The sequence below is a fragment of the Python bivittatus genome, unplaced genomic scaffold (assembly GCF_059951505.1).
Source record: "Python bivittatus isolate LINGU-HERP-01145 unplaced genomic scaffold, Pbiv_v1 ctg000610_np1212, whole genome shotgun sequence".
Lineage (NCBI taxonomy): Eukaryota > Metazoa > Chordata > Lepidosauria > Squamata > Pythonidae > Python > Python bivittatus.
The window spans coordinates 27,580,506-27,603,405 of record NW_028277088.1 but is presented as its reverse complement, the minus strand read 5'-3'; the positions used below and the strand labels follow the sequence as shown (position 1 = coordinate 27,603,405).

At 37.2% G+C, this 22,900-nt stretch overlaps 1 protein-coding gene across 2 annotated transcripts in view; it reads left to right on the top strand.

Moving 5' to 3' along the window:
• Positions 1–2,630: 2,630 nt before the first annotated feature.
• Positions 2,631–22,900, top strand: part of ETV1 (ETS variant transcription factor 1) — a 90,557-nt gene continuing 70,287 nt past the window's right edge. The window contains exons 1-5 of one of the 2 annotated variants that reach the window (XM_015887491.3): positions 2,631–2,780; positions 3,243–3,378; positions 4,124–4,211; positions 5,882–5,929; positions 15,027–15,080. In XM_015887491.3, the coding sequence (XP_015742977.1) occupies positions 3,334–3,378; positions 4,124–4,211; positions 5,882–5,929; positions 15,027–15,080 (235 nt within the window). In that variant the 5' untranslated portion in view covers positions 2,631–2,780; positions 3,243–3,333. Of the gene's footprint in view, positions 2,781–3,242; positions 3,379–4,123; positions 4,212–5,881; positions 5,930–6,217; positions 6,481–15,026; positions 15,081–22,900 lie in introns of those variants that run through there. The other variant, XM_025164479.2, reaches the window with a different exon arrangement.

Genomic DNA, 22,900 nt, shown 5'->3' with positions numbered 1-22,900 from the left:
TAAAGTTATTTTTTCAGCACTGTTGTAACTTCAAATGGTCATTGAATGAATGGTCAGTAAGCGAGGACTACCTGCACTCTGAAATACCTATACATAAAATTTGATCCCACACATTGCCCATCTTCCAGTTTAGTTTCTTCTGCTTATCTATTTTCCACATGTTTTAAGAAAGCAGAATTTTGTTTTTAGAACTGTGTTTTAATTTGTATACAACTCCAAATATCTTTGAAAGCTGGTGTTAACCTCTTTTTATAAGAATAGGATTGCTGTCATGTACTGTAGATTCAGTTTTGAGAAGCTAATAGCACTGGATCATTTGTTTTGAATACCTTAGCCCTGTGTTTCTCAACCGCAACTTTAAGATGAGTGGGCTTCAACTCCCAGAATTCCCTGACCAGCATGAGTGGGAATTGAGGTCCACATATCTTAAAGTTGCTGAGGTTGAGAAACACTCACTTAACTTAAGGCTTACTCTTCAGCCAGGCCTTCAGAACTGAACCAATGATTTTAATTACTGTTTCTGTCTCTTTAATAGGGTTTGTTTCATACAATTTTGCAATTTTTTTTCCTGTTTTGCTGCCCTGAATACTCCATGTATGGAAAAATAAATCAAGCTGTCTTTTATTAATGGAGTTTTTAACGAGCCTGTTAGCTCCTTTGACTGTAATTAACAAAAGCAGAACATATACCTATAAGCATCTACAGTGGGGGGGAAGTGACATCACAGGCATCATGATATCATCACTACAAATCTCATAATTCTCACCATTTGTGCACTGCCATCACGACAACAAAATATGTATGTATGTATCACGGACACTTGAAGTGTTTACTGCCTCAGGAAGGCACTCAAGGACCCAGCCTACTTTGGCAAGCCCTATGTGCTATGGCAATAATGTGCCAGACATTCATGAGATGATTTGTGTCTTTAGATCCTTCAGTTCAAAGCACTGAGGTAAGGCTGATATGCATTAACTAGCCACCATGGAGCCAGTTTGGTGCAGTGGTTCAGGTCCTGGCTTAAAAACTAGGAGACTATGAGTTCTTGGTCTGCCTTAGGCATGGAACCAACTGGGTGACTTGGGGCCAGTCAATCTCTCTCAGTCCAACCCACCTCACAACAGGGTTGTTGTGGGGAAAAGATGAGGTGCAGGAGTATTAGATACGTTCCCTGCCTTGAGTTGACCATATATAAAGGTGGGATAAAACTGTCTTCATCGTCATCATCATCATCATCATCATCATCATCATCATCATCATCATCATCCTTTAAGCAAAGTGATGTAAAGCAGCTCCAATCAGACCTTTGTGGAAGTGAGGGCTCCTTTTGGCACCCAGCACATTCCTCATATTTATGTAGTAGGGCAAACCATTTGGACCTGGTGCTTGGCACAGCCCATTTGGGAGAATGAAGCGCCTCTCTTTGAAACATTAACACAACCTGATCTGTGTGAGGCTCTCTTGGATGCTTCAGGATGGGTTCCTGGCTGGTACGGGGGTACGCTATCACTTTACTTTGCTGGGGGTACCTGTGTTGTTAGTACATGCACATGCGGGCAGATGGGGACAAATTTCAAAGCAGCAGCTGCCAGTGAAAAACAGAATAAAAAAGGACACTGTGAAACTGAAAGTTTAATGTAGACATATATTCAGCAAGCCCAACGGTTATCAAGTTTGTCATTCTCCAAACTGCAGGAGAAGAACTTTCTGTAACAGTTCAAAGGACATCATCATGAGCTCTTATGTGAAAAATGTTCTTGTTAATCTGATTGTTTTCTTGTTAGATTTAGGTTCCTGTTGAGCCACACCTCACCTCTGAGTCCCAATCTCTTAGTTGGACTGAGATGGCATATTTCTTCTAAAAGAGCGTAATGTTCATCTTCCTGAAATATGATTCCAAAAACTTGGCTCAGGGAAAGAGATCGTGTTTTCTGTTTCAGTCAGATTATCGAATCACCATATTAAGCACTAAATTTATAAAATCTGGGCATTTATTTCTTTACTGATTAAAGAATCTTAATTGTAGGCATCACATTTTGTGTGTGTGTGTGTGTGTGTGATGCTTTTGGATGAAATAGGCATTTGGCAGTTGTTTCACCGTGTGATCCCATCCTTGAAAGCAAGTTATGTCTATGAATCCTGAAAGCATTTGACCAAAGTAGCTGAATTTTGCAACATTCTGAAGCTGGGCTGTGATTGGAGAATAGCGGTTTTTTAAAAAAAAAAAACCATATCAAATGAAATATGTTGAGGCTGTCCCTTTATTGGCACAAGGGGGGAAATCTCTCCCAATTGCATGAAGTCGCGGGCACCGTTCTATGTGACAAAGGCGCTGTTGAAATGAGAGGCTCGCACAAGTCCAAGTCTTTGCATAACAGCAGCTGTGTGCGCTTGGGGTAGAGGGGAGAGAAGAGGTAAAATTAGGGAACAACACAGATCCATCGAATCCCCTGCAGAATCCGGGAGGATCCGGCTTTTCCCTTTTTCCCGGGAAGGGGGGGGGAGTTGAGAGGCAGTTTGACTGACAGGCAGAAATCTGATCCTGTAAAAGACGCGGTTAGCCAATGGGATGCAGAGATCCATCGGTTTAGACTAGAGGCCCCTGGAGGAGAAGTAGAGGAAAAACCACTGAATAGAGTGTCCTGTCAGTGGCGCTTTTCGCTTGAAAGGGGAAGTGCTGGGAGAAATAATTAATGGTCTTATTAAATTTGTAGGGACTTTTTGTTTTGGTGCGTGCGTGCGCGCGCGCGCGCATCCGATCGTCTTTGCTGTACCTTCAGGTGGGTTTTTGCAGCAACTTCGTTGTCTGTTGCTCCGGCGATTACGTGGTTGCGGTTTGCAAGGAGAAGGTAGCGCTGCCTTCTGTCTTTCTCGCTCTCGCGCTCTCTCTTTTTCTCTCCGCTCTCCCGTTAGGTGCGACGCGAGTCGTGTCGTGTCGTGCGCCATTACTAGTTCTGCACACGTTTACGAATGGGGACGCTCCAGGGACCAAAACGGGCATGCCAGCTTGGCTCTCGATTTGCTTTCTTGCTTTCTTTCTTTTTTTTTTTTAAGTCCTTTCCACCCTCTTGCTTTCCTCTCCGGCTCTTGCTTGTAACCCAGAGGAAGGCAGCAGAGGAGGGAAGTGTGTGTTTTTATGAATGGCACTCTTGGAGGATCATTAGATATGCAAATTTAGCCACTTCATTCATGACTTAAAAAAAATCTAAAAGCCATCTTGTGTTCTCGGTTTTTTTTTTAAGGGTCTTTGGAGGCTGCATCTGGAGGAACTCTCTTTTAAATCCAATGTCCAGAAAATAATAATAATAAAAATACTCCGCTAAAGTCATCAGAATGGATGGATTTTATGACCAGCAAGTGCCTTACATGGTCACCAATGTGAGTGATCAGCTCCAAAGTTGTTGTTTAAACTTGGGTCTCTCGGGTGGGGGATGCGAAGTGAAGTAAAGGCAGGAAGGGCAGAAGCTTTTATGGGGAAAATTATTTGCTGTTTTTTTCTGCTTGTTTTATTTTTGGACGGAGGTGAAGGCAGGAAAACTTGTACTTTGTAGTGAGATGAATGTTTATTTCAGTAAATTTCCATTTTTCTTCCAAGGACCATTTTGGTCTGAGGTAAAACAAAAGTACTCTTCCCCCTCCTTGTTATAAGAAGAGAGAAATCATAACTGCTGCAGTTTTAGAAGTTTTTAGTCTTGTCATCTTATACAGAGATAAGTCCCCTAAAAAGAAAAAGAAAAAACCTTTCCTCTTTTAAAGGACTTTAGCAAATAAAGAGTTAAAAATTAAAGTATATACCAGCATCAGTCAAAGCATGGGCTTTTCAAGAAATACTCTTGTGTAGGTGTTAGAACTTCAGGTTGCCAAAAATAAACCTTACACCTACAGTCCTTCCCTGGAAAATATAGGTGTCTGTATGGACGTGTGTTTTGGGTAGGTGGATTGAACCATAAATATTCCTCTGCATAATTTTAATAGTCCTACCTTGAAATTAGCGATGGGATCACTAGGAAAGCTTTAAGCTTTCTCCATAGCCTTAACATTTAAAACCTATTGCTAATATTGCGTGATTATCTAACTTCTTTCCCCTTTTCCCTCTAAAATAACCATTCTATTCTATTTGTAGAATCTCTGTGGGAGAAATTGTAATGAGCGACCAGCAAATGTCAGGAAAAGAAAATTCATTAACAGAGATCTGGCTCATGACTCAGAAGGTGAGGATATGCATTATGCAAGTTGGGGGAGGGGGAGAGAATAAATGTTATTGGCTCCCCCTCTTATATCTACATACCCTGTAATGCGCTTTTTAAATTTTGATGCCTGCGCATTTCTCCCCTTTTCTTTCATTCTCCTCCCTCATGCACCTTCCTGGAGTCTTGTCTACATCTATTTATAGAAATGAGACAAGAAAACCACATTTCATGATGTGACACAAGCTGACAAAAGCAATTCACTGCTAGGCTGCAGTACCTTCAGTGACTCACCCTCCGTGCTAGGTATTGCCACGCTGTAGGGACGTAAGTAATGTCATACACCCGTGAGGTGCGAATTTGGCAAGGTTTGATATGCTAGGTAGTAAAAGGGTGCACACAGTTAGCTTGCTTGTAGGCCTCCCATCCCACTAACATTTCCTTTGGGAGTGCCTACGGTCATGTTTCAGAGAGGTGCTGAACTTTTGCTTTAACTACTAGAGTCAGGTTAGGACAAGATGCAGAGATCTACCTGTTTACTTTTTCCATACCTACCCTTTGGCTTGTAACTCTTATAGTAACCAACTATGAACAACTCAGAAGGAAATGGCCAGTTATACTTTTTAGCGCATTACCCTGCAAACCTAACACTCAGTGAGCTTGTGGAAAGCCCACTGGAGGGAAACAGCTGTTTCTGCAACAGGTCTGCCTTGATGGCTTGTTCCCTGCAATGGTTGCCCTTGGTTTACTTGGGTGCAGAGTAGTCCTCACCTGGTTTTTCTCAAACTCTGAGCAAAGCACCAATGTCCTTTATGAATTGAAATAGGTTCAAACTAGAGAAATTCACTCTGTATACCTGCATAGGCTACCCTATTCAAACTTGGATTGGTAGCTGAGAGGCTTCCCAGATGCCCGTAGGATGCAATAATTTTGAAAGCCCATCAATCCTTTAAAAATGCAGCACAAAAACATTCTTCTGCTAATAACAATTACTTAAAACAATAGCAACTAATAGAAACTAAGAGCTTCATGAATTGACTGCTTTTGTCCCAGAGAGAACTGATTTCAAACTAAAATGACTGAATTACAAATATTAAGTTTCCATTCTGGTTATGTTTGATGTCTATTAAGTAAAACACATTAACTAGCAAATACCCCCTCCCCAATGTAATCCAAGTAAAAAAACCTTACTTTGCAATGGCAATTTGGATTTTATTTTCAACACTTTGTAATATTTTATATCAAACATGTGAACAAAACAGCATTTCATTGTTGTTTGCTCTTTTAAACATGGTTAGGTCATAACCTGATGCATAGTTATTTTGGTGTCCCCCTGCAATTTATGGAATTGTCTTCTGAGTGGGTATGCATAAAGAAGTTCTGGGAATTTCTCTTTAAGTGGTCCTGGCCATTCAGAAATTAGGTCAGTTGATTTCTGTGGGGTTTACTCTTAGGGTGCCTAGCAAAATCTGTGTTGATATGTGTAAATTAGCTGAGAAGATGATTATTGCTGGAGCTGATTATGATGAATACTCCATCACATATATTTTATGCATAATCCAGATAATATTTGTGTCTATGCAAAATTAGGCAAAATAGAATGAATAAGCATTATAAAGACCTCTGCTTAATTCAGTATTATTTGAACATTACAGAGCTGCTGACCCTTTATTTGTCTCTCGTTCTTTTCCTAGAACTGTTTCAAGATCTAAGCCAATTACAGGAAACATGGCTTGCAGAAGGTAAGGAGGGGATTTTTTTTTTTTCAAAATAAAGAAAAGGGGGAAAAAACACTCTGGAAGAAAAAGGGAGGGGGTAAGGGAGGGGGAAAAAGTCCTGAACTTGCTGTCTTAATGTTCAGCCCAATTAATTGAGCTCTAAAAGAGCCACCTCATGTGTCATGCATACATTAGAGCCTCTGATGAGTTTGTCTTTGGGGACTCTGGGGCTGCTCTATCCAATGTCATCACAAATTACCAGGAGAAATTGCTTCCAGCCCACAATCACATCTGCTTTTGGCAAGAACTAATGCACCAAGACTTCACGTTCCAAGCCTCTGTTCAGATTTTAATTGCAATTGATCAGGTTTATATTATTGTACCTCAAGAGACTGCCTACAGCCAGAACTGGGCTCGCTCTTTCCTTCAGAGCAGAGCATACAATTGTTTGGTGTTCTGGAGGAAGTACTTTTCTGATGGCAGAATATAGTTTCTCTGAGTTCATCAGGACGGGATGCTTCAAGATTTAAGTGCAAGCGTCTTCTTTCCAGCTTGCTCGCAACACCGAACATTAGGTGTGTATTGACTGTTTAAGAAGCAATGGACTTTTATTATTATTTCAATTTTATAGATATATATTTTGCAAGGCATTTAAAAGGAGAAACTTTATTATTTTTTTCCCTCCCTTTCTTTCTCTCCTTCCTCCCCCCCCCCATGTTTCCTTAACTCTGAAGTAGTTATTTTAACATTGTTGACAGATTATAAGGAAATAGTTTTAATGCTGGAGTTAAATTATTGTGGATTTTGACATGAGTAGTATGACATGCCAAGAGAAGTTTTGCAAAAGCATATGAGCTTGATCCTAAGCTGAGGTATATTTTCTAACTTAAAAGTTGATGCTTCTGTCATGTTTGGGCTATTTCCAGCATGAAGATGACTCAGTGCAGATTCTTTTTTTTTTAAACATATAATTGAGAAAGAGAAGTTTAATTAAACCTCATTCAGAACTAAGTGATATGCTCTCTCTCTGTCCTGTATGTGTGTTCTTGCTTGCTTATGCATTTTTAGTATTCATTGGAGTTTTTATTTTTTTTTAAACTCTTAACTGAATGTGCATTGTTTGTTGAATGAACATTCTGTTTCTTTTGGAAAGAAAAGACTTAAGGGACAGTTTGATGTGATGGCTTAACAGAGAAAAGAGGAAATGCTGTAATGGTATATACGGACTGACTAGCTTTTTGATACCACCCCATATAATTTGCCAAATAATATGTAGTCCCCATGAATTTTCTAATCTTTTTTTTTTTTAGCCATGTTTTTATGTCCAGTATCTAGCAAGGAAAGATTAGGAATCATGATATAAGAGGTGGTAAACTTTAAATATCGAAGTTGCTAGTTAAAATTCAACAATAGCTGTGTAAGGTAACTTTAGTAAAGATCTATACATATGCTTAACTTTCAGTTCCTCCTGATAACCAGGATGACCACGAAAGCCCTAAGCATTTGATGTTGCTAATTTAGTTCAGTGAGTTTCAGTTTTAATGCATGTTTTCACTGGGTAAATTTTGATTGGATACATAGCTTTTATATCAGTTGCTAGTCATGTATGTGTGTGTGCATGCACACAGACACAGACACACAGACACAGGCAAATCAAGAATTTAGGCTGTAGACCTGTACTCAGTTAGGAAAGTCCCACTGAAAGCAGTGGGATAGTCTTCTGAGTAAGCCTGCAGGAATGCTTTGTACTATTTCCAATTAAAAAGATGAAAAATTAAATTCCAACCTTAGAGAATTATGCTGTTTAAACTAAAATATTCTACCAAGATATCTAAGTAATGTGTCCAGTGGACAGCAGTGCATTTTAGGACTTGGTTGAATCAAATCCTAAACATGTAAGTGATTGAATTCATGTGGAATGTAATAGAGATGACAATAGTTGAGAGGAAAGTTTTTACAACCAAAGATCACAAATCACAGTCACAACTTCCTAATTCTTTTTTGCACTTTCAAAGAAGGAAAAAATAAAATAAAATAAAATGCTCTGTGGGCAGTAAGTATCCACAAAAGATTAATTACAAAATTGGTCTTGAAGTCAGTCTTGTTTTCTTATCCCTTGATTAAATTTTGTCCACTTATGTTCACATGGTTGCCTATAAAGTTACAGCTCTGTCAGTTAGCTTTCATAATGCTTTGCAGCTAGGAATATGACTTTGACATTCTGAATTCCGCCACTCTTCTTCTTTTAAATGTAGTGCAGTAGCATCTGACTAGATCACTATGGATTCTTACTCTTTAGTTACCAGAAGAGTCCTGTCCTCCCCCTCTCCCCCGTTTTAGGGAAATAAGTTTGTGGATATGAAAGAATGAGAGCGTGGAAAAGAGAAAAAAAAATCTCCTTGATAGTTGAGATATTTCAGCTGCATATTTATCAGTATCTCTATTCTTCTGGGGAGAATGTTGCTTAAAATGAGTAATCATAAACAGTCTATTCTCTTTTCAGTGTATGCACAAAAGTGGCATTGGAAACAATGGCATTTACATATGTATTGGAGGTGGAAAAATAATTCACTGGCGAATAGAATCAGACCATTTTATTTGGTTGCTGCTATGTGATGTGTGCCAAAACTGGGATGTCACATTCAAAAATGGGTTGCATCCAGTGGCACCAGAACTTGACTTTCTCTCTTGTTCTCTGTGTAAGGAATAGAATTAAACACTTGCTTTTCCTTCAGTGGAAACCTGCTGCTGCTGTGTTGAGGCTTAAAATAAAATAAACCATTGGGATCTGAGTATTTTTAAAAAATCGAAAGGCTGTTAATCATTTCCTAATTTAGTAAAGTATTACTGTCATCTGCTAACAATCCAGGGTTATTCAGGTGCCAATGCTTCTTTTGTGCATACATATAAAAGTTTTTTCAAAATCAGTGGAACTTACTTTCAGCTAAACCTGTTGTTAATTCCCGTGCATGCAATGCTATGGTAATACCATTTGGTCCCAACAGATGATGGAACTCCCCTATTGAATCTGTAGATATTGCATTAAATTGCTCTTGACAAATAGAAGTTAACAACTGACTTCAAATAATCAGCTCAAATATGAACTTAATGTATTTTTCATTATCGGAAGCTCCCGCTGTTTATTCTGTAACAAAAAGGGAAAAGAAAGGACTGGTGGTGCTGAAAGCCTGCTGTGTTATGATGGAAACAGTTTGCGGTTTGAAAGAAAAATAAGCTGAAAAGGAAGCATGTTTTAAATTTGTATTCAAAACATTAAAAATGATGGATAAACAAGTGTAATGTAGATGTTATAGAAAGTAAAACTCTTCTTTCTGTAATATTAGTATTGATTTAACAAAATGTCATCTGGAAAGAATAATCTGTTATTAATCAAAGGACAGGCAAAATAAATTTTTTTCGTTCCTTTCTCCTTTGGGTGGTACAGGAGATTCAGATAAGGAACTGATTTCTTGAAAATATACTGGTGCCAGTGAAAGTAATGGCCAGGTTTGGTGAATGAACTTTGGGAAAGATTTCCTGTTCTTGGCACTGTTTACATGTTGTGACTATTCTGGCTTTATTTTTTATTTTTTTGCCCGTTTGAATGAAATGTAATTGCCCCCTTTTTATTTTGATCGAGAGAGAAAATGATATTGAAATGCCATAAATCAGAATGTTTTTGTCAGTTCCCCCATCTTTATTCTAATAGTCAAGAGAACCTTTCATGTTTTCTACAGTGTTTCAATGTGCCCTTAAAGTATAAATTTTGCAGTACAAAGAATTAATGAGACAGTGGAACAAAGTTTGTGCAATAAAAATCTCAAAGGTATTTGTCGGGTGCGGGGGGGGGAGAAGTTACAGGGTTAGACCTAACACATCTCAACTTGAAGGTGTTTGTAAGATGAAACCTCTTAAAGGAGTGTGGATGAGAGATCTACATATGTCACAAAGACATCAAAGATGTAGAGCTAGGCTTTTGGAAGACACATTTATGACACTTTTAAATGCACTTAGATCCTGACAACATTTTTTGTTGGAAAATGGAAAACAGTGTAACAACTTTGTATAATTGAAAAAGTAATAATCTGTGTCATAGTCTTGGATGTCTACTTTCTGGGGCTGCAATGTTAAGATCAGACTATACTGACAAAACTGTTTTGGATTTGAGATTTTAGTCACTTTTGCATCTTGAAGCTCTTAAAAGGTATTTGGACAGAAGGTGTAGAATTTTGGGAATAGTGTGTTTTTTAATACTTTAAGAGTGTCTTTTTAAACTTTCATATCCTTATTTAGAAAATTGATTGGAAGAAGTGCTGTTTCTTAATTAAGTTATATTTTAGCTGCTGAATAATTTCTTGTGTATAGAACAGTCAGCATCATACTTGTTCCTAATTTGTTTAGCTTTTTTTTTTATTTTTCTTTTCGAAGGAGAACTCCTTGATGATCCAAAATCTTTGGTATCTTGGCTTATGGATTGCCAGAATATCGACTGGAAATGTTGCATCGCTCTGTATAGAATTGTTTAAAAAAAAAAGAATCAAAATAGTGCTTTCTCTACTTTGCCTTATTTTTCTCTTTCTCACTCTGTGTTTCCTGTGCATCTCCTGTGGAGTCTGTAACTTTTGTCCATTCTGAGGCCATCTTGTACTTTTTATTTTTTTTATTTTTGACATCTCGTTTATTGCATTTGTTTCCGATAGGGCCTGTGCAGTGTCCTGAAACAAAGCAATGAAATTGATGTGTTTATATAAAAAGTTCAAGTTCACTCTTCTCTCTCTCTCTCTCTTTCTTTCATTCTCTCTCTCTTTCTATTGGGGTGTGACAAGAAAAGACTGTGGTTGAGGCCTCGTGTTTCTTGCTGGATTCTGTTTTTGTGAATGGAGGCAGAGCTCCAGTTCTGACTGCTTCTCTGGAAGAATTGTTTAAGAGATCAGCTGTCTCATTCACTGGCAGAGAGAATGACTCATACATCTTCTGCCTTGTTTGGCTGCAGGTCATTGTTACAGTGGAGAGAGCTGGTTTTAATTAAATATCAACTCAACTTCTTTGGTATAGGCTGGTGTCCGCTTTTCTGTCTTCTTTTGCTCTCCCACCCACCGCATACTTTTGGTGGGAAGAGGGTTGTTATGCTCGAGAAGAAACTAAATTGGTCCTCAGTTTAGGGTTCTTGTTCCATACTGCTGTTGGTTGGCTTACTTCACAAGATCTTAAAGAAATATATTGCCTTTTCTTCTTAATATTAAAAATGGGGCGGAAGCATTTTGGTACGTAGTGAAAAAGTCAATATCTTATTAGAGTGTGACCTAATAGCTCTGAGTAAATTCTAACATACATTTGTAATTTAAAAATAAACAAGTGATATTGGGAACCAAGAACTCCTTGTAGAGTTTTTAACTAACACTTCATTACCTTTACTTTTGCCTACGGAAGATTTGAGAAGTTGAAAAGGGAAGAAGGAAGCAGAAGCAAGGAACAGAAATTACTCACTCCAGAATCATAAATTAATGGCACCTTGTATATTAATGCAGAATAAACCTGATAAAGCTGTTCTCATTATTATCTGGTCCCCTGTTCTTACCCCTTGAAATGCTTCTCATATTTACTTTTCTTCCTAGTCTTCTTAATTAAGTGGTCTATAGGAATGCTACTACAGAGGGGATCTTTTTAAATATTTAAATGTTCTGTCCTCCAAAGAATCTAATTCTGCAGTTATTTATATTGATATATCATCCCTCCTCCTGTCACCATATTAAAAACTACTGTTGCCTTTATGAAAGCCTCACTGAATTGCAGCAGTGACAATGACAAGAAAAAGAAAGTTGTTTATTTTTGTTTTGGCCATTCAAGGTGTAGTTATACTTAACTGACTACATGCTGGTCTGACATTAGTGTGGGTACCTAAATTTCTTTGCAGGATGGCATTGTGAAGGAATGTCTGACAGGTTTTCCATTAATCATCTACTGCTCTTGTTTTTATTTGAAGGATAGAGAAATTGTGATGGGTTGATAATATATATCTGAAGCTTATTGGGTTTTATACCTTGAGTGTTTAGTAGTTAAGTTTCATCTATAGTCCACCAGTCCTTCCTTGTTTCTAATGCTAAGGACATGTTATTTGTACTTAATTGTAGCTACTGTAGTTATTCAGCAGAGAAGGCAGAGAAGTCGTGCCCATCTGCATTTTTATTTACTTCAGAAGAAAACATTAATTGGGTAGATTTAAGATTCTTTGAAAAAGATTTCATAAATTGCTATATACAAGACTTCAACAGGTAGTCTTACATTTAAAATGTGCTATAAGTTTGTTTTCATTTTATAAAAGGGCACATACTAGTTTTTTTCTTTACTGGGAAATTTCTGTGAAAACCAGCTACAGCTGTCACTGTTATGGAGCTTCGCAAACACATACAGCTGTTAAACAGGTGGTGTGTTAATGTAGGATTTGTCTCTTGGAAGCAAAAGTTTAAACTTTGTCTTTTCTCATTTATAATAACTCCAATATGTACTCTGTTGGTAAATTTGGGGATATGGTATCAGCTCAAGTTATAAAATCAGGCTGCAACTACTTTATGCAGGCTGTACCTGTACTACAGATGTTGTGATTGCTGAAGGGTGTGTGCTTCAAAAACCTATCTACCCATTTACACTGATCATAGATTTTGTTTTATTTTGTGTTTTAATGTCTTATTTACTTCCAGTATAGTGAGATTGAAGTTATAGGTGACATTGTGTTGAATCAAATTTTAAAAGTTAGGTTCAATCAGTTTGAATAATTCTCTACAACTGTTTGAACATGTTTATGCATTTTAATAGCTAGTTTAGGTATTTTATCCTGCATCGCTAAAAAATGCAGGGCAGAAAAGAATCCTTTACTTATTTTTGATCTGAATGCAACAACTTGTAGAATGCTGCTGGTAAGTTTGCATTTTCTTTTGGGCTTATGAATCCATGAGAACAGGAGTTAAATGTTGCAGCTTAATGTGAAAAATCTTTGCCTTTTCTTTTGATGTGATCAAGTCAAACAAAACCCAAAGAGTTCCTGTGAAGCCAGAAAGATGTGCTGAGTTCCTGAAGGACAAGTTCCTTAGTGGATATTAAGGGCATTATAGTTTATTATGATAAAGAAATAAAGGTTAATTGATGGCATGTATTCCTGCAATTCCAGTATATTGTAAAAAGGAGAAATTGTGGAATTACAGTGGAGAGCCTTCTATGCAAATAATGGAGAATAAATAAGAGGAATCTGCAATGTATCTTTAGTTTATCATCTGTTCAGATTGCAGGGGCAGTGGTTCTTATAAACTGCCAGTGCAGAGTGTGGAAATCATCTTTGCACAACTAGGTATCATTGTGACTCTGATATAGTTTCTTTGCACCATGCAAAGATCAAGCATTAGTAAGAGTTATCCTCTCTTTCTCTGTGTATGGAAATAGAATAATTCATAACAGTTGCATACTATTAATAATAATGATGTCCAATGAACAGAATTATGAGTAAGCATTTGTGGTATTGATGTAATCTGAAAACTTGGGCCTAAATCCAGGCAACAATACCTGGTGTTTTTAGGCAAGTCTTATTTTCAAACAAGAATGTTTTGTCCTACAAGGTTATTGGAAGTAAAGGGAAACTTTATGGATGCTCACGTTATAAGTTCAAAGAAAATCAGTTTAGCCCTGGTTCTTCAGTTAAGTTAAAGGTCTTCGGATCACAACTTCAGGAAATGCTATCTGGCTCCCTCTTTCAGGTTTTGCCTTACGTGTGTAGTTTTGCATTAATTGTTCTGTACTGATCCAAAATTAGAAAGCCTGTTTAAAACAGCACTAGATTCAACATTTAGTGCTGCCATAGTCCAACAATGTTTAAATGTGGAAAAGAAATAGGAAACTGTCAAAGAAGAAAAAGAATATGGTATTGTGGTTTATTAAAAAAATCAATTTTTATTCATACATACTAGGGACATACTGTTAGCTTATTGCTAAGTTAGTTTGTGAACTTGAACATTATGAACATTATGCATGAATTTTATTCAGGCATCGTAGTAATGCTTTCACTCAGGTAACTAACCCATATCAGTGAGAGTGTTTGGTTGATTACTAGCCCTTGGAGCAAATTCTAGTAGAATTAATAAAATTAAAAAGTATGATTCTAGACAAGGGTCTCTACAGTGGATTCTCTTGCCATGTCGAGATGTATTTACTAGAAGGTAAGTTTCCCTGGGCTTAATGGGACTTAATTCTAGTTAAATATACACAAAGATAAGTCTTTAATTATATCCAAGAATTTGGAGAATTTGTTATATATGGATATATTTATTTAAGAGCATGTTTCCTTTTGGATAATATTTTGCTATATAAATGAATGAGTAATGAATCCTTGCATCAATTACATATCACTCAAGAAGCTTTCATAATCCCTGTTCTAAACTGTGAATGTTTAACAATGAGACCATGTTAAAGGTGTGTAGCCAGATTTCCAAATGTGCTTAAAAAAGAACTAGTTTGACGTGAGGAGCATGAAATGTTTTGTATCACTAATTTAGATGTGTTCTAGAGTTTCATAAAATTGAAGGAGAAATGTATCTTTAGTCCTCTCCATTTTCATCCCTGCTATTTTTCCTCTTAAAATGCTATAGTCGTTCAAAGGTAGGAGCCTGAAAAGCTTCAATGGGGCTCTGCTTGCATTCTGTTTGACCCCTTGGTTGCTTGCCTTAATGATATTAGCTTAATTTATTGCTACATGAATGCAATTCTACCTCCTAAATGCTGGCGAGATAAAACCATAAATCTAATGTGGGTTAACTGTTCCCTACCTAGTTTTAGCATGAAGGTATTTAGTGACTAATACATCACCTTATTTATTGAAGTAAATGCTTGGCTCTTGTGAAGTATGCCCAATATATGGGATGTTTGTGTTCAGTGCTAATTAATACAACCTCAAGTGCAGAATTCCCAGTACATCTTCATTTGCAGTTGATTCCCATAATCATTTAATTTTTTGTTTTATGTAAAGTGAATTCTCTTCTTGATTTGGCTAGGCCTAAGAGTTAGAGTTCTTTTACCATTCAGTACTTTATGTATGTTAACTCATTGCTTTCCGTTTTTTCCCTTATCTTGCCTTCAGCTCAGGTACCTGACAATGATGAGCAGTTTGTACCAGACTACCAGACTGAGAGTTGTAAGTATAGCATTACTCACCCTTTTTTTAAAAAGCCTTTTCTTTTTTTCTTTTTTAAAGAATATATTTTCAGTATGTCCTTTCTTTTACCCAGTAGTCAGGTAGAGGTGGTGATGTCAGCCCATGACATCAGTGTTAAAATATACGAAGAGCATGCAGCAAGAACAGATGGACTAACTGAAAAGCCAGTCTGCCTGTCTGTCTGTCTGTCTCTCTCTTCTCCTTTCCTGCATTTATTTAGGTCTATGGTTATTCTGGTGGTAAAGGTAGGTTTCCCAGGACTGGGAAATAGGTGAATGCTTCTGGTAAAATCAGGAGCATAATATGAGAGCCTGATTTTTTCTCTGCTGCCTCCTATCAGCACTGGAAAATATTATAATAATAATAATAATAATAATAATAATAATAATAATAATAATAATAGTGTTTAGCTAGAGGTGGTATTCTAGCTAGACGTTCTAGTGGTATGTAATCAGAGGACCTTCAAAAATAGCTACCCAGGGCTGTTTTTAAGATCACATGGAAAATAATCATAATAACAGTATTCAATTAATTTTTATTTCTATTCAGCTTAAATGGCATGGGATTTTAGTTTTGGTCTCCGCGCCAGTGGTTTGGAATATGATTACATTACATTCTGAGAACGTGTGTAGTCTCTGACCCTGATTTACAGCCAGTTTTGTTTTTTGAATCTTAGAATCAGCTGCCACAATCAATGTTTCTTTGCTTTAACTAGCAAAAAAAAAAAAAAGAAAAGAAAGGAAAAAAAGTAGGATGTATACAAGACAATTTGGGGGCAAAGCAAAATTGGGGAATGTAGGAGAGACAAACCCGTTTGTTACCCAAGAATTGGATTTTCAGAATTATGGTTGCCTGGTGTTAGCAGTAAGGCATAGTGACAGGGTGGAAAGTAATAGTTGGGTTGTCACACACAATTTCACTTCCGCTATTGTGCTGCAAACACAAATACTAAAGTTAGTGCTGTGCCAACAATTTTTTCTGCATTTTTATAACTGTTTTCATTCATTTTGATGGAGAGGAAGTAGCTTTTGATTCTCTCCCACCAAAAAAAGAAAAAGAAGTTTGGGGATAAATTCTCAGGTGGACTGTGGGGTTCGTGCACTTACCTTACAAGGTGGCCAAAGATTTGTGTGAATACCTGTCTTCATTGCACATTCAGCTCTTCAGCAGTCTGTAGCCTCTTTAGCTTCCTACGTTTCAATTAAATCTTAAAGGCAAAACATAAAGTGGAACTCCTCTCATGGGGCTTTTTTAGAGCAGGAAATGGAGGAGCCAAGAAAGTTGTCACTTCTCAGTGGTAAAGTAAACTCAGAAACACTACCAAAAGTAATTTTAAAACACACTAAACCAGAAATAGAAAGTGGAAAATGGATTTATGGACAGTATTAACAAAAAACAGAATAGAATCTGGCTGTAAAAAGCACTACTTAAAATGTGCTTGAATTCATGGCAAGATATATCTGCAGTTTATTTCAAAGAATACCTTAATGGAAGGGTTTTTATGGTTGACTAATATCTCTTCATTTGATCCACCTCATTGTTTGCTAATAGCTAATTGTACTGCAAGAGTCTCCAATGATAAACTTAAGGGGGCAAAGCAAAGGACAAAGCTGTTATGTAATAATGTGTGTTCATCATGTGGATAAATTGGATATATGAATTGACTTATCATCCAGGAATTGCTTTTCAGGACATTTATGCATTTATTCAGCGATTTGTAATTAAATTTTTCCCATTGCTCCATGTTCTCACCAGCCTCCAAACAGGGAAAAACGTATGTCAAGTTAATAGATCCTGTTTGGCGCACCATGGCTGTTCCTGTATTCTTAAAATTATGGGCAGTTGCCTGTTCAATGTCTTCCCAGACAAGCTTGCTTGTTCTTGCTTTTCCATTGTTCTCAGAGCTCATGGTTACCAGACTTGTTTCTTGGACTTTTGATCCATTTGTACTGTTGACATCCAAGTGAGCTTGGCCTAAGCAGCCAAAACACTGGAAACATTGTGTTGTTTAATGCACTTGAACTGCTCACTATACCTTTGAGAAGTGTGTCTAGTTGCTAAGGAAAGGAAGAATCAGCATGGTCGAGAACATAATCTGATGGAAATCTGGTAAGATCATTTTCTTCAGTCAAATCTTAAGTGGCAGTACTAATAATGTTATCTGGTTTTAAAATTAATATTTTTATTTTAAATCGTTATCTGCCATGGGAAGAAAGGCAGGGTATAGTCCATCACCATCACAATGAATATATCATACACTATTCTTTGCTTCTATTCAGAAAGCTGTCCCCATAATTTTAAATGGTCCTTTCGGGTTATTATAATGTGGTATTTTCCCCAGGTCTTCTGTACATTCTTCACACAGTAACTTTAGTTCCTTTCCTTTAATATTCTTCATTGGTTAAGTATTGAAAAAGATTCCACAGCCATGGCATAGGATGTTCTCTTGCAATTGATGTGAAAGCTCCAACTGATTAATGTGGTTTCCTTCTCAAAATCAAGTTCCTTGGCAAACGTTTCCTATTTGAACAGGCTGTAGGATTAATTTTTTTCAGTTCCTTACATAAGCTGTTGATTGAAAAAATTTCACCCTTTGAAATGAAGTTAATTAACCTTCTAATTTTAATATTGGTGTTGTAAAAAAGATATGAAATAGGTAAAGGTGAAATAAAGTTGTTAGGAAGAGATGTGTATAATAGCATTGACTATAAAGCATGGTTAAACTTGATTTATTATACTTAAAAGGGGTTTATGCAAAGTTTTATCAGAGACTATATTTGCAAATGAAATGCTTTCATTATCACTTCATGGATTAAGTTAGATTTTATAAATCTGGATTTATAGCAGATGCACACATGGAGTGCTGATGTGGACTTCATATATTTTTATGTTTTGATCATAGGCAAAGATATTTGAAATCTGGGAAGATTGACTTCAATAAAGCAGATGTCTCTGCTAAGTGCAAAACCAGTTTGGGATAATCAGATTTATCCTAGTGAGGAGTGCAAGGCTCTGCCAATATTTTGTTTTACCAGTGGTACAAAATACGTCGATGATTCTTATAGAAGGGCCACATACTGTTTATGTAAAATCCTGTCAAAGATTATCAGGTTTTCTTGAGTGAACCTTTGCCCCTCAGACATTAATGCAGTGATGCAGCTAAAGATTATCTGTCCAGATACTGTCCAGATAAATAGTCTTCTGTGTATGTGCAGATGGATCTGTATTTAATTGCTGGGCTGTCTATGCTGAGACTTAAAAAAAAATTAAAAATCCCATCAACCATTTCTTTAGTGGGTTTGAGATATTTGAATCCAGGTATCTTATTCCCTTCTTAGCAAGTGGACTCAGCAGTTTAACCTTTTGAAATTGCTCCTCAGGCGCACACAGACACACCTTTGGAATTGTGTGCTTGATTTTTTCTGCATATCACTGCAACTCACATCTCTAACCACAATTTACATAATACAATTGAACAAACATCGGTTTTCTTTGTCTTCTTTATTTAAAGGGGCAGGGTACTTGTACTTGTTGGAAAATTAATCCAGCAATAGGTACAAAGTTACACAGATTTAGCTGTGGACTCTAAAATATTAATGGGAATGAAAATTTTAAGTAAGTGTAGGGGCAAATTTAGGATGTTGTGTGTGTGTGGATGTAGTAGTCCCAGGTTAAGAACGTCCGGTTTAAGGATGACCAATAGTTAAGAACGGGGCCTATTGTAGCAAAATTGAAGTTAAATACACAATGATTCGAGTTAAATACATAATGGCTCAAGTTAATTACACAATACTATTTATACAGTATTATACAACAATACTGTTCCGGCTTCCATACAAATTCGATTTAAGGACAGACTTTGGGGACGGAAATCATTCTTAAACTGGGGACCACCCGTATATAAATGACAAACTGGTAAGTTTACATTTTGTAGTTAAAGGTATTGGTTTAAAAAAGAATTATGACTTCTACCTTAGGAAAAGCAAAGAATGCATATTTCTCTGGAGGAGAAACAGAAGATGTAGATGGGGTAAGATGGGGAAGAAGACACATTATGGACTACAGAACTTTCTTTTCCTGGATTACCAAACAGTTCTGATTCTGTTTTGATGGCCAGTTTCAACACTGATAGGTGAAAGAGAAAAACAGCCAAGCTGTAATTTGAATTAATTACAGACTTTCATAGATTGAAGTTACATGATCTTCCTTAAATCCCAAGAAGAGAGAATGCCTAGTTAGTTATTTTATGTATAATTGTACAGTAGTTATTCTTAAGTGAGGTAATTTGCCTCATTTGAAAAGATGCCTCTGTAGCAGGATAGTAAAGAAAAAAATTGCCTTGTTCTCATACCTTGCATTAAGATGTGCAAGAGGATTTTGTCATGAAATGTTCTGACCCTTGAAGTGGCCACTCTTAAGTGTTCTGGAAGTGATGTGAGGATTCCAGTAAGATCTTATACATTTCATTGCAAAGGAAGTATCTAAGTTTGCTCCTATGTTCTGATTTGTAATAAACACCATCAGAAGCATTGATTATATGCTAATAGCTCCTCTTGACAAGAATCTTGACGCTAAATTGTGAGAACTGCCTTTGTTATACAGTATTGCTGGGTAATATGAAAGATTTGTTTGTGGTCTGTGATGGCTGTTTTTCATATGCAGATCAATGTTACAGTGATTGTACAATCTCTTTATACTTGGCAATTAAAGAACTGAGAATGTAAACAACCAAAGAAAAAGTGGATCAGGAAGAAAATAAAACTCCAGTCCACATTAAAAGCACAATATTTTTCTTCTGATCCTGATTCAGTTTTTGATGATCTTTCTCCTCTTCTTCTTGTTCTTCCTCCTCATTATTATTAATTCAGTTTGTTTTCATCCTTTCTTCCCAGGGGGTACTGAAGGCAACTGACAACAAAAAACATAAACAATTAACATCCAATAAAAAACAATTCAAACTAGAAAGGCCTGACAAAAGAGGTCTGTTTTCTAACAATAGAAAAAGAGGGTTGAGCGCAGCTCCCCAAGGAAGTATATTCCAGACCTTGAGAGAAACACAGAAGAGAAGGCCCTGTCCCATGTGCACAATAAATGTACCTTGATGGGGCTTACACCCAGGTAAAAAGATTGCCCTTGAAGTCTACTAATTAATGTTGTTAGAAATAATGCGCCAAGAGTAGTGACAGGAACTGGAACACCCCACTTTTATGTGATCTTTGTTGGCTCTCGTTATTCATTTCTAGACCCAATAAAAGGTGCTAGTATTAACCTATAAAGCTTTTCGTGGTTTGGGATTATAATACTTGAAGGATCATCTCTTCTCATATGTTCCTATTCACCATGAAATCATTGTTAGAGGCCTTGGTGTGGGTACCTTGCTAGTGATACAATGAGTGGCTACTTGGCTGTGGGTTTTTTCAGTGGTAGCTTGCTGACTTTGGAATGCCACCTCTAGTAATGAGATATGCCTGGTGCTGACTTTATAGATGTTTAAGCGTTAAGGAAAACTCTTCCATTCCTCTCGGCCTTTTTAAAATGTATGTATGTATGTATGTATGTATATGTAGCATAGGCATTGTTAACTATTGTGGCTGTTGCTTTTATTCTTTATTTTATTCTGTACTTTCATTATTCCAGCTGTTTACCCATAGATCTAATGTCTTACAAGCCACTTTAGGAAAACTTAGTTTTAAAACACAGCATATAAAATGTTTATATAGTTTATATAGTGTGTGTGTGTGCGCAAAAGCTATATTTTGGTAGCAGTAGATTTTGCAAAAATTGGCAAGGATGTGTAGAAATTGTATTTGTTGTTGAAGTTATATCCTGTCCTTCTGTTTATACCAATACTCAAGGAGGCTTCCAGCACTTTGCCTAAGTATGATTTTTGGGACTAACAGAATACTGTATAAATTTTTCAAGTTGTTGTAACAGGGCAGCATTCCAGGGTGCTTGCGCATGCTCCCCATGTGGAAAAACGGAACGCATATATCTGCTACCAGTTAACTAGGAAGACAGAGAAAGGAAAGGTTAGAAGCACGTGCTTTTTCCAGAACAAGTTTGTTTGTGTCATTCTTCCTGGTATAACTCAGAAATAAAAGATACATTTCTCAGGGTAAATATACTTTAAGAAGAGGGCTGATAGCAGAAGAGACCAAAGGGCTATCTAATCATGTAGATAGTTTCTAAGGGGATAATATCTTTGCGGTCATCTCAGGCATCTCCCGAGTCATTTCTCTTCCTGAGCCATCTTTGAAGTTGCAGGTTGTATGTGTGTATTTGTAATCTCATTATTGCCATCTGCAGAAGCCCAGGGGGAGTACTGAAATATATTCAACTTTTGCTATTCTTTTCTATTTAGGATTTTAAGCTTTGCAGCATTTTCTGATATTCTGTAGCTCAGTCCACGTTGAATTGCATTTTAGTGACACTGCATGAAGAAGGATCTAAAATCAATTATAGGCATCTCCAGATAAACTGGAAAAACTGTCTGAAATCTGGAAGAATAGCTACCAGCCAGTGTCAGTAGTGCCAGGCTAGATGGCCCAAGACTCTTAAGTCCATATATGGCAACTTCATGTGTTCTTTTGGCCTGCTATTTTGAAGGAGCAACTGGAAGGAGATACTTCCTACTTATGTATAATGTTGGATAAACCCATTTTTCAACTATTGAGTATCAGAAAATGATACATAGGAAGACAGAAAGCTGCTTTTTACCAGGTCACACTATAGTCAGGAGTTTAAAAATGAATCTGCTAAAAAGAGCAGCAGAGCCAAACATATTAGCTTTTCTCCCAAGTACAGTGGTACCTCGGGTCACGAACGCTTCTGTTCACGACCAATTCGGGTCACGAACAGCACCGTTCACAAAATTTTGCTTCCGTCTGCGAACTCCGCATCGGGTGACAAACAGGATCCGTGGCCATTTTCCCTGCTGTGACACATGGTCGTGGCTTCCTGTAGGGAGGGGGACTCTCCCTCCAAGCAATAACCGCCTCCCCACCCGCCTTCCTGTCCTCCACACCAGAAGTCGCCTCGAGCAAGGTTAGTGTTCTCTCTCTTCATGCTGTACTTTGTGTCATATTTTTGCGGTTAAAAAAAAACAAACATATGGTTCAGAACGGATTAACCGTAATTACATTGAACTTTATGGGAAAATTTGCTTCGGGACGCGACCAAAATCGGTTGGTGACCAAATTCGTAGGAGTCAGAATGGATTTACCGTATTTACATTGAACCTTATGGGAAAATTTGATTCAGGTCGCGGAACAAATTAAGTTCATGACCCGAGGTACCATTGTATTTTCTTTTCTTCACAGACAGTGTTTTAGATCTTCCATGAGTTATTATTTATTATTTTATTAACCAAATTTGTATGAGTTCAGTAAGTCCTGAAGCACCCTCCTAAGTAAACAGGTATTATGATCTACCTATAGCATTGTAGTTTTCTCACATTCACCATCCATGCATCCATCATTTCTCTGTCTGGTTCATTTGTGTGTTTAATCGTAGAATTGCAGGCTAGACTGGGACGTTGAAAAACACATTATAGAAAAGGCAGTGGTAACTTGCTTCTGAATTGTTGCTAAAAAGAACTACATTGATAGGCCAATGTGGTCACCAGGAGTTGAGCTTGATTTTTTAAATCTGGTTTCCCATGCAGACTGGTGAATTTGTGGAAATTTGAAGTGCATATTTTAAAGCCTACATATTTGGAGAGTGTCCAAATTTGGGAAACTGGTCACGTCCAATTTTGTCTATTTTGCCTGGTTCTCCACGGTCCCAAGGAATGTCCTTTA